The 12986-nt window shown below is 58.3% G+C and overlaps 4 protein-coding genes across 8 annotated transcripts; all 4 read right to left on the bottom strand.

The window, feature by feature from the left end:
* Positions 1-169: 169 nt before the first annotated feature.
* Positions 170-2723, bottom strand: LOC134418359 (sulfotransferase 1B1-like). 2 transcript variants are annotated; one of them, XM_063156530.1, is made up of 9 exons: positions 2613-2723; positions 2405-2533; positions 1748-1899; positions 1390-1518; positions 1204-1301; positions 898-1024; positions 726-820; positions 467-647; positions 170-395 (listed from the first exon to the last, which is right to left on the bottom strand). In XM_063156530.1, the coding sequence occupies exons 3-9, from the start codon at positions 1893-1895 to the stop codon at positions 283-285; spliced, it is 891 nt and encodes a 296-aa protein (XP_063012600.1). In that variant the 5' UTR covers positions 1896-1899; positions 2405-2533; positions 2613-2723; the 3' UTR covers positions 170-282. The 2 variants fall into 2 exon arrangements, with proteins under 2 accessions (XP_063012600.1, XP_063012599.1); XM_063156529.1 differs by having other exon boundaries at positions 1748-1896; positions 2613-2630.
* Positions 2724-2899: 176 nt separating this feature from the next.
* Positions 2900-5741, bottom strand: LOC134418358 (sulfotransferase 1B1-like). 4 transcript variants are annotated; one of them, XM_063156525.1, is made up of 8 exons: positions 5583-5741; positions 4378-4529; positions 4069-4197; positions 3861-3958; positions 3628-3754; positions 3456-3550; positions 3197-3377; positions 2900-3125 (listed from the first exon to the last, which is right to left on the bottom strand). In XM_063156525.1, exons 2-8 carry the CDS (start codon positions 4523-4525, stop codon positions 3013-3015), a joined length of 891 nt encoding a protein of 296 aa, XP_063012595.1. In that variant the 5' UTR covers positions 4526-4529; positions 5583-5741; the 3' UTR covers positions 2900-3012. The 4 variants fall into 4 exon arrangements, with proteins under 4 accessions (XP_063012595.1, XP_063012597.1, XP_063012598.1 ...); XM_063156527.1 differs by having other exon boundaries at positions 4378-4526; positions 5583-5735; XM_063156528.1 differs by lacking the exon at positions 5583-5741 and adding an exon at positions 5216-5362.
* A 1022-nt stretch (positions 5742-6763) lies between these two features.
* Positions 6764-8500, bottom strand: LOC134418356 (sulfotransferase 1 family member D1-like). Its single transcript, XM_063156522.1, has 7 exons — positions 8187-8500; positions 7988-8113; positions 7786-7883; positions 7567-7693; positions 7394-7488; positions 7134-7314; positions 6764-7000 (listed from the first exon to the last, which is right to left on the bottom strand). Exons 1-7 carry the CDS (start codon positions 8329-8331, stop codon positions 6888-6890), a joined length of 885 nt encoding a protein of 294 aa, XP_063012592.1. The 5' UTR covers positions 8332-8500; the 3' UTR covers positions 6764-6887.
* Positions 8501-9223: 723 nt separating this feature from the next.
* On the bottom strand, positions 9224-11701 carry AP5S1 (adaptor related protein complex 5 subunit sigma 1). Its single transcript, XM_063156523.1, has 2 exons — positions 11553-11701; positions 9224-11123 (listed from the first exon to the last, which is right to left on the bottom strand). The coding sequence occupies exons 1-2, from the start codon at positions 11699-11701 to the stop codon at positions 10697-10699; spliced, it is 576 nt and encodes a 191-aa protein (XP_063012593.1). The 3' UTR covers positions 9224-10696.
* Positions 11702-12986: the final 1285 nt, after the last annotated feature.

The raw sequence follows: 12986 nt of genomic DNA, 5'->3' as shown, positions 1-12986 counted from the left end.
CAGTTTTGTCAAAAGCTCCCACGATCCCATGAGCTGCTGCTGGCAATACCCCCACCACAGCAGCTGAGGGGTGACCCTGCTCGTCCCAGCCCAAGAAGGGAACAGCAGCCCCAGGGGAACACCTGGGTTGGGATCAGCAGAAGCTCAGGACAGTGAGCAGCACCCCATGGCAGGGTCAGGGAGCACATTTTATTTCTCTCCAGCACTTCCAGGGGAGGGAAGGAACGGCAGCAGTGCCACCACAGCACAGGGCGGATCTGGGGGGCGTCCGGCGGCGTCCCCTCAGATCTGAGTGCGGAAGCACAGGTCGGTGCCTGACATCTTCTGCGCATAGTGCTGCTCAAAGCGCTCGTTCTGGGCCACAGTGAAGTGGTTCTTCCAGTCCCCGGTGGTGCCTGTGGCCGGGAGAGATGGGGCTCAGCAGGGGCCGGGGCAGGCAGCGCACCAGGCCCCCGCAGCCGCTCACCTTTGCGCATGAAGGGCGACACGCTCTGGTCCATGAGGTCAGAGGGAATACTGGTGTAGTTGGTGGCAGGGTTGTCCCTCATGGCCTCAAAGGACGTGTGTCGGGTGATGGTGTCCAGCGCCGCATCCGACAGATTCTGCCCCAGGAACTGGGCCACCTTGGCAACCTCCCGCCGCAGGTCCTGTGCGACACAGGCCGACACTCACCCCCCTGCCAACCCCGGACCCCCTCCACACCACCATCCCTCCTGCCCCATCACCTCCTTCAAGTCCTCGTAGAAGAGGTAGAGAATGGGGTGATCCTTCCTGCGCTCCCAGTAGCCCTTGACGTGGTCGTACCAGGAACCATACGCCACTGCATGGGGAGAGCAGCCAGTAGGTGACAGCCCCCTGCAGGGTCCCCTGCATGCACTCAGGGGTGCCCTGTCCCACCTCTGCCAGCCATGAACTTCTCCAGGTACTCGGCCCATGTCCCGGGGTTTGGCAGGAACTTGTTCATCAAATCAAAGTGGTAGTAGGAGACAGCCACGTCCTTGGCGTTGCGTCCCACATAGACCATCTGCAGATGGGCCATGGATGTATGAGGGGCAGCCCCAGGAGCCCCAGCAGGGAGGATGCTCCAGCTCCTAGATCTCCTACAAACACTTAAGATGCTGGAGGTAGCAGTGGGGTGTCCTGTCTCATGGGAACAGGGTTGCTGCAATTCCCTACAAGGCAGGGACAAGGGTAGGGCGTTACCTTGCAGCGGTTTTCCCAGAAGGATTTGGGCAGGATATGTGTCGGCAGGTGAGTCTTCACCACGCGGGGGGAGGGCATGGTGGCCAGCAGGTCTGTTCCTGGGGGATCCCGGTGCAATTCCTCAGTGAACCCTTGGCAAAGACCCTTGGCACTCAGCCTCTGTGGGGTACCCCTGCACCTCACTACCTGCTGCCATCTTCCCAGGGGCAGAGAACTCCAGCATGGGCACTCTCTTGCTGATAATGTCCCTCTTGGACTTCTCAGGATCTCCGCCTTGCAGGATCATATCCACAATCTCGCTGACCCAGGTGGTGCCTGGTGAAAGAAAACCATGAAGGGGAGCAGCCCAGGCAGCATTGGGCGTCTCAGCACTGACAATCCCTCAGACCTCAACCAGATGCCATGGGGGAAAAGGGAAATCTTACACAACTCTGTCCTGACAGTGCCTAAATGTGCTGCATACACCCAGGCAGTGAGTCTCAGCTGAACAACACACTTGCCTACCCCGTACCAGCACATCTGGTACTGCCTTGAGGATACTCACCGGATTTGGGGTAGGTGACCACCACAATGTCCTCAGGGCGGCTCTGGAAGGTGTCAATCCGTTCCCAGTTGTGGGCAAAGGCATTGACCATGGGGATGCCGTGCACGGTGAGGCAGGGCTGCCGCAGGTAGGGGTCTGAATCGGCCATCCTGCTGGGGACAGGGACGTGGGACAGGGCTGGCTGATGAGGGCAGGTTCCCCTCACCCTCTCAGGGTGGCTGTGAGCCAGGGCAGCCTGGTCAGCTGGCACTGTGCCTGCTCAGGGAGCGGCAGTGATAGCAGAGCACAGACCAGAGGTCACCGCAGCCATCGCTGCACACACTGCTGGGAACAGGGATCCCAGCTGTGGGGACAGGAGCACACCCAGAGCCCCAGCAAGGACAGGGGCGCCCACAGCGTGCCAGTATCGCCCAGACCCAGGGGACTAGACTAGAACAGCACCTCTTCCCTTGCCTCAGCACCCCTGGAGAGCAGGGAACTGAACTGGGTCCCTGGGGATATTGCAGGAGACCACAGGTCAGGGGAAGGTTTAGGGCTGCTGATTGCATACAAGCACAAAATGTCCCAAACCCACCACCCTGGACCCTGCAGCATGCAGCTCTGTGCAGCTGAGCATGGGAAGAGCACCCACAGGGCACCCCAGGACACCCATCTCACCTCAGACCTGCTGCTCTGTGCCGGGAGGGTGACACCAGGACGGTGACTCCAGGAGGGTGACAGCAGAGGACAGGGAGACTCGGGGCCTCCCTCGGTAATAGCAGGAAGGAGAAGGAAAGAGGCAGGACGCTGAGGGCAGTAATGTTTGCCAGCCCAGCAGCTGTGGAAAGGGAGGAGCAAAGGCAGGGAGAAAACAGCAGCCACTGACCTGCAGGCAGGGCCACAGAGGACATCTCAGCCCCACAGGTCCCAGGCAACATCCTGCTGTGTGAGGGGAAGTAGGACACCTCTCACTGCCCACACCCACCCAGCATGCTCTGCATACACAGATTTGCCAAAAGCTCCCGCGATCCCATGAGCTGCTGCTGGCAATACCCCCACCACAGCAGCTGAGGGGTGACCCTGCTCGTCCCAGCCCAAGAAGGGAACAGCAGCCCCAGGGGAACACCTGGGTTGGGATCAGCAGAAGCTCAGGACAGTGAGCAGCACCCCATGGCAGGGTCAGGGAGCACATTTTATTTCTCTCCAGCACTTCCAGGGGAGGGAAGGAACGGCAGCAGTGCCACCACAGCACAGGGCGGATCTGGGGGGCGTCCGGCGGCGTCCCCTCAGATCTGAGTGCGGAAGCACAGGTCGGTGCCTGACATCTTCTGCGCATAGTCCTGCTCAAAGCGCTCGTTCTGGGCCACGGTGAAGTGGTTCTTCCAGTCCCCGGTGGTGCCTGTGGCCGGGAGAGATGGGGCTCAGCAGGGGCCGGGGCAGGCAGCGCACCAGGCCCCCGCAGCCGCTCACCTTTGCGCATGAAGGGCGACACGCTCTGGTCCATGAGGTCAGAGGGAATACTGGTGTAGTTGGTGGCAGGGTTGTCCCTCATGGCCTCAAAGGACGTGTGTCGGGTGATGGTGTCCAGCGCCGCATCCGACAGATTCTGCCCCAGGAACTGGGCCACCTTGGCAACCTCCCGCCGCAGGTCCTGTGCGACACAGGCCGACACTCACCCCCCTGCCAACCCCGGACCCCCTCCACACCACCATCCCTCCTGCCCCATCACCTCCTTCAAGTCCTCGTAGAAGAGGTAGAGAATGGGGTGATCCTTCCTGCGCTCCCAGTAGCCCTTGACGTGGTCGTACCAGGAACCATACGCCACTGCATGGGGAGAGCAGCCAGTAGGTGACAGCCCCCTGCAGGGTCCCCTGCATGCACTCAGGGGTGCCCTGTCCCACCTCTGCCAGCCATGAACTTCTCCAGGTACTCGGCCCATGTCCCAGGGTGAGGGTGGAACTTGTTCATCAAATCAAAGTGGTAGTAGGAGACGGCCACGTCCTTGGCGTTGCGTCCCACATAGACCATCTGCAGAAAGCTTGGTGGCATGTGGGGACTAGCAAGGTCCCAACAGGGCAGGGTGCTCCCTTATGGGGGCTGGATCCCTCCAGGTATGTTCATTCCAGCCTGTTACCTTGCAGCGGTTTTCCCAGAAGGATTTGGGCAAGATGTGAGCTGGGATGTGGGTCTTGATGATGCGAGGGGATGGCATGGCCTCCAGCAGCTTTGTGCCTGTAAGGATTTCCCCCAGAAGTGATCCCACTGTGGTGCCCACGCATACAAAAACAAAGTGTCCCCATGCAGCACCCATTGCCGCCCACCACTCTCTGCCACCCCACTACCTGGTGGTAACTTCCCAGGAGCAGCACACTCCATCATGGGCACCCGCTCCCAAATGACATCCTGCTTGCACTTTTCCGGGTCACCGCCTTTCAGGACCATGTCCATGATCTCACTGACCCAGGTGGTGCCTGGTAGGGAGAGGTTGGGTGTCCAGCTGATGCCATTCCCACTGAAGACCCATCTCGGGCACCAGAGGGTCACCATCTACCAGTGTTGCCTTTTGGCACACCCCTGGTCCCAGCCCAGGCACCGGCAGCATGGGCTCCCTCCCTGAGCCTGGCCCTCCTTTGGTGCCTGGGCACGCTCACCGGATTTGGGGTAGGTGGCCACCACAATGTCCTCAGGGCGGCTCTGGAAGTTGTCAATCCGTTCCCAGTTGTGGGCAAAGGCATTGACCATGGGAATGCCGTGCACGGTGAGCCACGGCTGCCGCAGGTAGGGGTCCGAATCGGCCATCCTGCTGGGGACAGGAATGTGGGACAGGGATATGGCTGGCAGTGAGGAGCATCATGGGGCCATCTCCTTCCCTAGGTGCCCCAAAATCCCTGCTGTACCCAGCCATCCTGGCCTTAGGAGGGAAACCATGCCCTCCTTGCTGGCATTGCAGGAGGTGGCACCTGAGTTCCGTGGGGGTTTTGGGGTGCAGGTGGCAGTGCAGGGAGAGTGGAAGGGCATGGCCAGCTCTGGAGGCTCAGGTCAGACAGGCAGTGGGCAGCTGCCCACACCAAGCTGGCAGCGCTGTTCCTGGGTGTAAAAACTCTCAGGGGCATTCCTGGCTGGAGCTGCAGGCTGTTTTTCTCTTGGCTTTTTCCTCCCCATCTCCCTGTCGTACGGCAGCACGGGAGGAAGCCTTGCTTTCAGGGGGCTTGAGTGAGGGTTTGACAGTCACAGGAACGAGGAGCAGAACTCAGAACTCACTCCCTAGGAAGCCTTTCCACCCACGGCTCAGGATAGAAACGCTGGACATGCCAGCGGCAAAACCCCCGCGCTGTGATTTCTGGATTTTTGGAGACAAGCTTGGTGTCTTGCTCCCATCTCCCGGGGGCTTGCGGGGACACGGAGCCCCCGCACCCACACCCCCAGGCCCCCGGCTTATGAGGCCAGGGCACCCCGAAACGCCGTGCCCAAAGTCCCCCGGCTACTTGCCTCTTTTCCGGGCGCTCTGGCAGGGAGGAGGCAAAGCTCGGCCCGCCGCTTGCGGGGCGGGATTTGTTATTTTCCTTCCCCTGCCCGGAAGATGGAGGGGCCGGGAGGCACCGCTGGGACAGGAGCCCGGACAGACCCAGTCCCGGTGCTGCGGTGGGAGGAGTGCGGGGAAGGGGCGAGCGGGGATGGGGACGGTCCCCAAATGCCTGTGATGAGCTGTCCGCGCTCAGTGCCCGTCGGGACGCACACGGGCAGCGGGAGTGGAAATCACAGCTTCCCTCTCCACCCGCTGAAGTAAACAAAGGGAGGAAATCCCGACCCACATCCCGGGAGATTGAACATCACCCTGTCCTGGTCCAAGAGTCACCTGCGTGGACGTCCCCAGCTCCTCACACCGATGTGGGGCTTGCGAACGGGATGTGGGGTTCAGGCTTTGGTTGTACCCCTACTCCACTCAAATATGGGTCCAAAGTTTGCGGGCTTGCAAAGCACAAGTGCTCCTGGGAAAAGTGTTTAAGGGTGCCGATGGTGGGGAAATGTTCTTCCTTACCTTAGCTGGGAGGGAGTGGGAAGGGCAGGAGAGATGGCAGCTGGGCAGAGTCAGCAGCTCAGCTGCTGGCAGCCTTGAGATAAACGTCCCTGATTTATCTCCAGGGCCAAATTCCTGGTAAGATGAGGCATGCCGTGGCAGGTGTTCAGGTGTTTTGCTGTCCACGTGCCAGCAAAATTGGCTGCATGTGCAAAGCCAGGAGCTGGTAAGCACATCTTCCAGTGGAAGGCATCATGGCATTTACATGAATGTGTGAAAAGGATTTATTTCTGCGAGGCAGGTCCCCTCATAGCACTGCTGCTCTTTAGCAGTTGGATCTGGGCTGCATCTCTTTCAGGATAGAACAATCTCATGAGGCAGTCTTGCCAAGAAGCTGCAGTTTTAGAAACTGAAGAACTGGCCAGAAATGGGGTGTAAATGGGGAACTTGGGGCTCCAAAGCACACCCTTCTCCCAGTGGGACAGGGACTGGTTTGCTCCAGGCATCCCAGAGCAAGGGCAAGGTGCAGCCAGGTTGAAAGGTGTGTTCTTTATCCAGCAAGGACAGTGATGTTGCTGAGCCTGGCCACACAGCAGCAGGGAGCTGTTTCCCTTCACCTTTGTTCCTACAGACCATGGGCTGCCAAGCTCCAGCTGGGCCAAGGAGAGCCTGACCACCACCCACTCTGTCAAGAAACCTGCCCCAACCCAGCGGCATGAAAGCTCCTGTGCACGCAAGGGCTGCGGCAGCACTGGATTTGCTGGTGCTCTGGGAATTTTCCATTCATCATCGATCTTTGTTCCCTCCAGGCACCTTGGTAGGCTGGGGCAGCCCAAGCTGGCAGGGGCCAGTGGTGGTTTCTGGGAAGGTGCCTACTCCTGGTGATGCCTGACCATCACTAAAAATCCACTGTGTGCCCACCCTCTCTTCTGATGACCATGAAAGTGTTCCCAGATACTCCCTGGAGTTCAGGGGGTCCAAGCCCCACCCTCATTTTTCCTGAAGGCAATGACTCAACCTCCATTTATCACAATTTATTGCAAGGGGAAAAGTGAATTAGTGCAAGAATCTCCATCTGGATCCATCCTCTCCACTGGGAGAGCAAGGGGAAGCACAGTCCTCCCGGTAAAGGAGATAAGCCCCTCACACTTCCATCTGGAAGTGGAGGTCAGAGCCTGCCATGAGCTCTTGGTAGTGCTGGTCAAAGCGCTCGTTCTGGGCCACAGTGAAGTGGTTCTTCCAGTCTCCAGATACCCCTGGGGGCAAGAAAATAACTGGAGTAAATCCTCACACACATGACATATTTGCAGCCACAGATGGGGGCTCAAACACAATCCAGGGACATCCCTCCCAAATCCTCCACCACCGAACCCCCAGCTGAACCCCCACCTTTCCGGAGGAAGGGGGAGATGCTGTGATCCATCAAGATGGGGAGCATGGTCTCATAGTTGGCAGCAGGGTTCTTCTTCATCTCCTGGAAGGAGGTGTGGTGCAGAATCCTATCTACTATTCCCTCTGCCAACTCCTTGCCCAGGAACTGCAAGATCTTCTGCACTTCTTGCCGTGGGTCCTGCAGGGTGACTGACATGAGCAGGCTGCCAAAAAGCTGGGGGGCAACCAGGGCTCCTTCCCCTACATCCCACCCTCACCTTTTTCATGTCCTCATAGAAGAGGTAGAGTATCTTCTTCTCCTGCTTCTTCTCCCACCATCCGCGCACGTGGTCGTACCAGGATCCGTAGGGCACTGTGGGATATGATCAAGGAATTAGCTGGAAAGAGGAGTAGCGGGGGATGTCCTTCCCACAGGTGGCTCAACTCACACCTTTGCCAGCCATGAAGTTCTCCAAGAACTCGGCCTTCGTGCCAGGGTCCTGGTGTATCTTGGCCATCCGGTGGAAGTAGTAGTAGGAGATGGCAACATCCTTGGGGTTGCGGGCCATGTAGATAATCTGGAGAGAGCCAAGGATGTGTTTGGGAGGTACACAGTGGTGCCTCCTCCCCACCAACCCAGAGCGGAGACAGGGAGCACCTGCCACGTTACCTTGCAGTCCTTCTCCCAGAAGGAGGTCGGGAGGAGCTGGACTGGGAGATGGGTCTTTACCAGCCGCGGGGATGGGGTGCTCTCCAGCTGCTCAATACCTGTGGCACAGGGGACTTAGAGGTGTGAGCCCCAGCACCCTCACCCCCGAGCTGGCTCTGTTCCCTCTCCACCCAAGCCAGGCAGCCGGGCTGGGGAAACTCACCACTCATTTCCCCAGGGGCCTTCAACTCCAGGAAGGGCACGCGGTTGTAGATGGCATCCCGTCGGCACTTCTCCACATCGCCATCGTGGTAGATCATGTCCATGATCTCACTCAGCCACGTTGTGCCTGCCACACAGGGACAGCATTGCAAAGGCTGGTGTCACCCCATACCCCTGCACCCTTCCCCAGGACCACTCACCCGATTTGGGGTAGGTGGAGATGAGCACGTCATCTGGACGGGCTTGGAAAGCCTTCACCCGTGGCCAGCCCTCGATGAAGCTCTTGTAGAGGGGGATGCCATGGAGGCTTCCCAGCTCCTGCACGATTTCAGCTTCCTGCTCCATGGCTGACAGTGGGTCCACACAGCACTGTCTTCCCTGCTGGCAGCCTCCACTACCTCCGAACCGGCTGGCACCTGTGCCAGGACTGTGCCTGGGGCAGCACTGGGTTCTGTGCCAGGACTGTGCCTGGGGCAGTGCCCCATCAGGCAAAGTCCAGCCCAATACACGTGGCAGAGGTACTGCCAGTGCCACGGGAGCATGCCCTGATCCCTGATAGGATGCTTTGGTAACGTGGATGCTGGCCAGGCACTAAACCCAAGCCATGAGGGGTCAGGAATGGAGCCCAGCATCACCTCTCCTCCCACCTGTCTGCACTTTCCCTTTAATGAGTGCCATGGGGTTGTGGAGGTGCAGAGACAGCTCTGCCACCCAGGGCCCCCACACCTCTCAGGATTCCACGTGCTCTGGTGCCCAGGAGCCCTGGCAGCTCCACCCTTCTGCCACACCCAAGCTGTAAAGGTTCAGGAGAGCTGGCTCAGCTACGGAGCACAGCTATGGACCTGGCTGAGGGTGCTGCAAGCAGGGGAATCCTCCTTTCTGCCCTCCTGAGTGCTCCTTTGATGTCTCTTGTAGGAAAGGGCTGCATAGGCTGATCTGCTCCATCCTGGATGATCTGATCCAGCAGGTTGTGCAGTACAGGAACCCACCATGATGGAGCAGGTGCTGCTCTAGCTCCAGGAGGAGATCAAGGAGAAGCAGAAGCCAAGTGGTGCCTGGCCCAGGCCAGGTCAGTGGGGTCTCTGGGAAAGGAGGCACCAGTGCAGGATAGAGCATCTGGACCATTTGCAGAAATACAGTCTCACAATTCTGACCTTCTGTATCCAATGAGGGAGTTGGAAGACAGTAAATGGGTCTGTTACTCTGACAAAAAAACACATGTAACATTTTCATCTGATGATAAGGAAACAACATTACGACCTTTACTTAAAATTGAAATACAGATGGTGGACAGGGTCAGCAAACTGCTGCCAAAATGGTGCCATATATGGTGACCATGACATCAAAGTTCCAGGAAAAGTCTGGCAGACTTACATGGGATGGAAACACAGGGCGATCCCCATGACAGAGAATCGGGAAAAGATGATTCCTGATCTCCTTCAATTCCCCCTGAATCTACTAGACCTGAGGGTGGAAAGGAAAACCAAACACAAATAACTATTGCACTTGATCCAATTCAGGTGGCTGATTTGCAAGAGAATTTTGGCCATAAACCAGGTGATACTGAAATCCAGCAATGGGAATCCTATCAGTGCAGACACAATAATGGCCCATACATTCAGATTCCAGTATCTCATCAACAATTAATTGCTAACACCATTGAAACTCTCCAGGACAAGAGTCTCTTTGGCTCTTGGTTGTATTCAAGCCAGTTGTGGGCGCAGTATGTGACAGCTGCTATCACATGGGGAGGTGAAGACACTGCTCCCTTCCCCTTAAGGGTGGATGCCACAGTGGGCTGCAATGTCCCCCCACCTCCAGCACACAGAGATCCGCCAGCACAGCCAGAGACCCACCATGGCTGAAGCTCAGTGCCCAGCACCCCTCCTCAGGTGCTCCAGCTTTACCGGTGCAGTTACAAGGGAAAGCACTTTGGGGCCTGGCCCTGTGACAGCCCCTCTGCACAGCATGGCAGTGCCCAGCCTGTTCCCAGCACAGTGATGTAAGAGCTGTGCACACCAGCTCCTGGCTCCCTGGATTTCCCAGCACCCAGAAACTGCTAGGGTAGGACCCTGCTCCCCACTGCACCCTGCAGAGCGGGGTAGGTGGGTGCCAGCTCCTGCCACCTCCCAGGGTGTCACACAGGTCCCCTGGCCCCAGGCAGCACCATCTAGGGACAAGCACCCTGCTGTGCCAGGCACAAGGCTACATCCTGCCCCACTGCCTGTTCATTTAATGCCCCACACAGAGACCCCAATGCCCCATGGCGGGGTGCACACCCCTGCTCGCCCCATGTATCCTGGCAAGGTCCCATCTCAGAACCATGTTTCCCCTGCCAAGGAAACCTTGCATGCCCCACAGTGCCCAGCTGAGATAACCACAATACAAGGTTCCTCTTTTAGCGTCCCTTCATAGCCACGTGCAGCCTCCACTCGCTGTCATGTGCATTTGGAGTGGTGCAGGAACGCAGTGCAGGAACTTGGCACTGTCCCAGCTCCAGGTGGATTTATGGGGATGGCTATTAGCTCTCCCATGATGGTGTTGGGGAATAAAAGGATTAAAACCCTGCTCTTAGCTGGCTCATAGCTCTTTATACCAGAACTATGTTTCTCATCCATCCCACTGGGGCTTGGTGACCATCTCAGATCCCTCCCTTGTCTCTCATCCCTCAAAATATCTGGGGCTGGTAGGCAGGAATGCCATCTATGGCTCAGCGGGACACTTTGAGCCCCAGCTCTCGGTCCATTGCCTGAAGGAAACGTTCATTGAGGAAAAGCATCTGCCCGTGGGGCAGGAGACGGTCCAGGAGGCCATCGGCGGCATCAGGACGGAGCAGGACGTCAGCGCCGGGGCCGAGCAGGCGCAGGGAGAGCAGCAGGCGGGGAGCCAGGCGCCGCAGGGTGATCTCAGCCAAGGACAGATTCTCCTGGGGATCACAAACCAAGGCGAAGGCGAGGGCCAGCACCGATAACCAGACTACTGTCACCCGCTCAGGGAATGGGTCTCCGGGGGGCATCTGGAAAACACCCCCTGGAGCATCTTGAAGGGACATCGGCTCATCGGGTAGCTGGGGAAGCTGTGGGGAGGACGGGCGCCCCAAGGACGCCTGAAGCAGTTGGCACTGGGACGCCACTTGTCTGGAAGAGAAAAGGGGTACACTCGTGTTAAGGACTCGCACCTCGTCCAGGGACAGTGACCCCTCTGTGGGGGATCAGGGTCCCAGGGGTCCTGCTGAGCCCAGGATCTCCAAAAGTGTGGATCCCATGAATGATCCCTGGGGCTCTCGCTGAGCCCTGTTCCCCGAAAGGGGAGCTGCCACAGGCTCTGCTCAGGAACGGAAGGTGTCCCACAGTCAAGGGGTGGGTGTCCCAGCCCTGGGGGTCAAGCAATGCCCAAGAGCCCTCCCATCGAACAAAGTGGGCATATCACGGCTGTGGGGATCCCAGGGAGAGCGAGCAGGTGTCCCAGGTCCAGAGGGTTCAGGAGACGGCGGGCACACGGTGCCGGGAGTCCCAGCAGCATGCGCAGCAAGGGGATTCCCGCGGGGGCGGCTGTCCCGCGCGTACCTGGCCACGACCAGCAGCTGCTCCTTGCGGCGGAGGCGCTGCCGGGGCCCCCCGGGGCCGGCGCCGGGGGGGGTCCCGAAGGTGCGCGCGTACAGCACGCGGCAGGGGGCGGCCCCGCCCGGCGCCAGCAGCACGAACGCCCGCACCATGGCGGCCGCACGGCCCCGGCGCGCCGGAAGCGGCGGCCCTGGCCCGGAAGGAGCGGACCTCGCTGTGGGTGGGGGGCAGGGCGTCCCGCCGTGCAGGTCATGATTGGCCAAGGCTCAGGGGCAGCGAGAGCTGATTGGCGGACAAAGGCCGGTGGGCGGGGAAAGGGCGCGCGGCCGAGGTGGAGGCAATGTCCCCTCATGAGGGAGCCGTGGCAGCCCTTCCCCAGCCATCCCTGCTCCTGTCCGTGTTCCCCTCCCGGGGTGTCTCTGTGGGTACGGCCACGGAATGCAGCACGGGGTCTGTGGCTCTAAGTGGCAGCACAGCACAGTTTTGGGATCTAAATGCGGGAGGAAGTGTGTCCCTGGGCATGGGGTGGACACGGCTGGGAGAGGACATGGGGGTAAATGTGGCTTGAGGTGGCTCAGGGGGGACATGGCCAGGGCCAGCATGGAAAGGTGCTTGTCTTGTGTGCGGCATATGGACGAAAATGTGGCTGTCACTGGGGACATGGAGGGGCCTATGGCCAGAGGGACCATGGAGAGGGACATGTCTGCGTGGAGGCATGAGACTCTTCCATGAGACCTTTCCAGCCACGGAAAACTTGTTTTTTGTCTTAAGTGGCTTCAGTGGCAAAGCTGGTTTTTGACAAATTCTTTATGGCTGTGGCTGGTTATTCATGGGTTGAAGGAGTGGGAGGGTGTGAGGGTCTTTCTGCCGTGTTCAGGGCATGTTTGGGGAGGTGATAATCCAGCTGTGGTGTCCATATTCAAACTACAGTGTCATATTCCAGCTACGGTATCCTGACCAGGCATGGTGTCTGAAAGGAATAAGATGAATGTGTCTTTACAAACAGACCATGTGAATGTGCTTGTAGATAGAGCTAGGAACTTTAATAGATAGAGAAGTAACAGAAGAAACTAATAGTTCTAGAAAATGTTGCTAATCAACACGGACTGTTGCTTAGCCAAGGCCGTGTGAAATTCCTGAACCTAGAGAAAAAGAACAAAGACTTAATAGAATCATGAATACCTTTATTTTTCTTCTTTCCTTTATATATCAAAAGGGGGATGCCTACCAGAGGGGGTTGTAGAGTAGGCGATTTGGGAAGTCTGTACTTTCCGAGTACCTCAGCCAATGGGGAAGAGGAAGAGGGTGATGCAGCCAGGAACTTAGGATAAAAGGGGGCTGAGTCCCCCAACAGTCCGAGACCCAATGGGAAATTTCCATGGCCTCTCCCTTTTGGACATAAACCTCTGACAGGGTGGATTCATGTTCCTAACAGTG

Source organism: Melospiza melodia, chromosome 5 (genome assembly GCF_035770615.1).
Source record: "Melospiza melodia melodia isolate bMelMel2 chromosome 5, bMelMel2.pri, whole genome shotgun sequence".
Taxonomy (NCBI): domain Eukaryota; kingdom Metazoa; phylum Chordata; class Aves; order Passeriformes; family Passerellidae; genus Melospiza; species Melospiza melodia.
The sequence above is the reverse complement of the archived record's forward strand: the minus strand, read 5'-3'. Positions and strand labels throughout refer to the sequence as shown.

Excerpts from the sequence above, each read along its gene's own strand:
- LOC134418359 (XM_063156530.1), bottom strand. The coding sequence starts at position 1,895 with ATGGCCGATTCAGACCCCTACCTGCGGCAGCCCTGCCTCACCGTGCAC. Across the intron at positions 1,519-1,747 it reads GGTCACCTACCCCAAATCCG|GCACCACCTGGGTCAGCGAG; the intron begins GTGAGTATCCTC and ends TTCTTTCACCAG. Across the intron at positions 821-897 it reads GAAGTTCATGGCTGGCAGAG|TGGCGTATGGTTCCTGGTAC; the intron begins GTGGGACAGGGC and ends CTCCCCATGCAG.
- LOC134418358 (XM_063156525.1), bottom strand. The coding sequence starts at position 4,525 with ATGGCCGATTCGGACCCCTACCTGCGGCAGCCGTGGCTCACCGTGCAC. Across the intron at positions 4,198-4,377 it reads GGCCACCTACCCCAAATCCG|GCACCACCTGGGTCAGTGAG; the intron begins GTGAGCGTGCCC and ends TCTCCCTACCAG. Across the intron at positions 3,551-3,627 it reads GAAGTTCATGGCTGGCAGAG|TGGCGTATGGTTCCTGGTAC; the intron begins GTGGGACAGGGC and ends CTCCCCATGCAG.
- LOC134418356 (XM_063156522.1), bottom strand. The coding sequence starts at position 8,331 with ATGGAGCAGGAAGCTGAAATCGTGCAGGAGCTGGGAAGCCTCCATGGC. Across the intron at positions 7,884-7,987 it reads GGCCCCTGGGGAAATGAGTG|GTATTGAGCAGCTGGAGAGC; the intron begins GTGAGTTTCCCC and ends CCTGTGCCACAG. Across the intron at positions 7,694-7,785 it reads TCTGGGAGAAGGACTGCAAG|ATTATCTACATGGCCCGCAA; the intron begins GTAACGTGGCAG and ends GGCTCTCTCCAG.
- AP5S1 (XM_063156523.1), bottom strand. The coding sequence starts at position 11,701 with ATGGTGCGGGCGTTCGTGCTGCTGGCGCCGGGCGGGGCCGCCCCCTGC. Across the intron at positions 11,124-11,552 it reads CAGCTGCTGGTCGTGGCCAG|ACAAGTGGCGTCCCAGTGCC; the intron begins GTACGCGCGGGA and ends TTTCTCTTCCAG.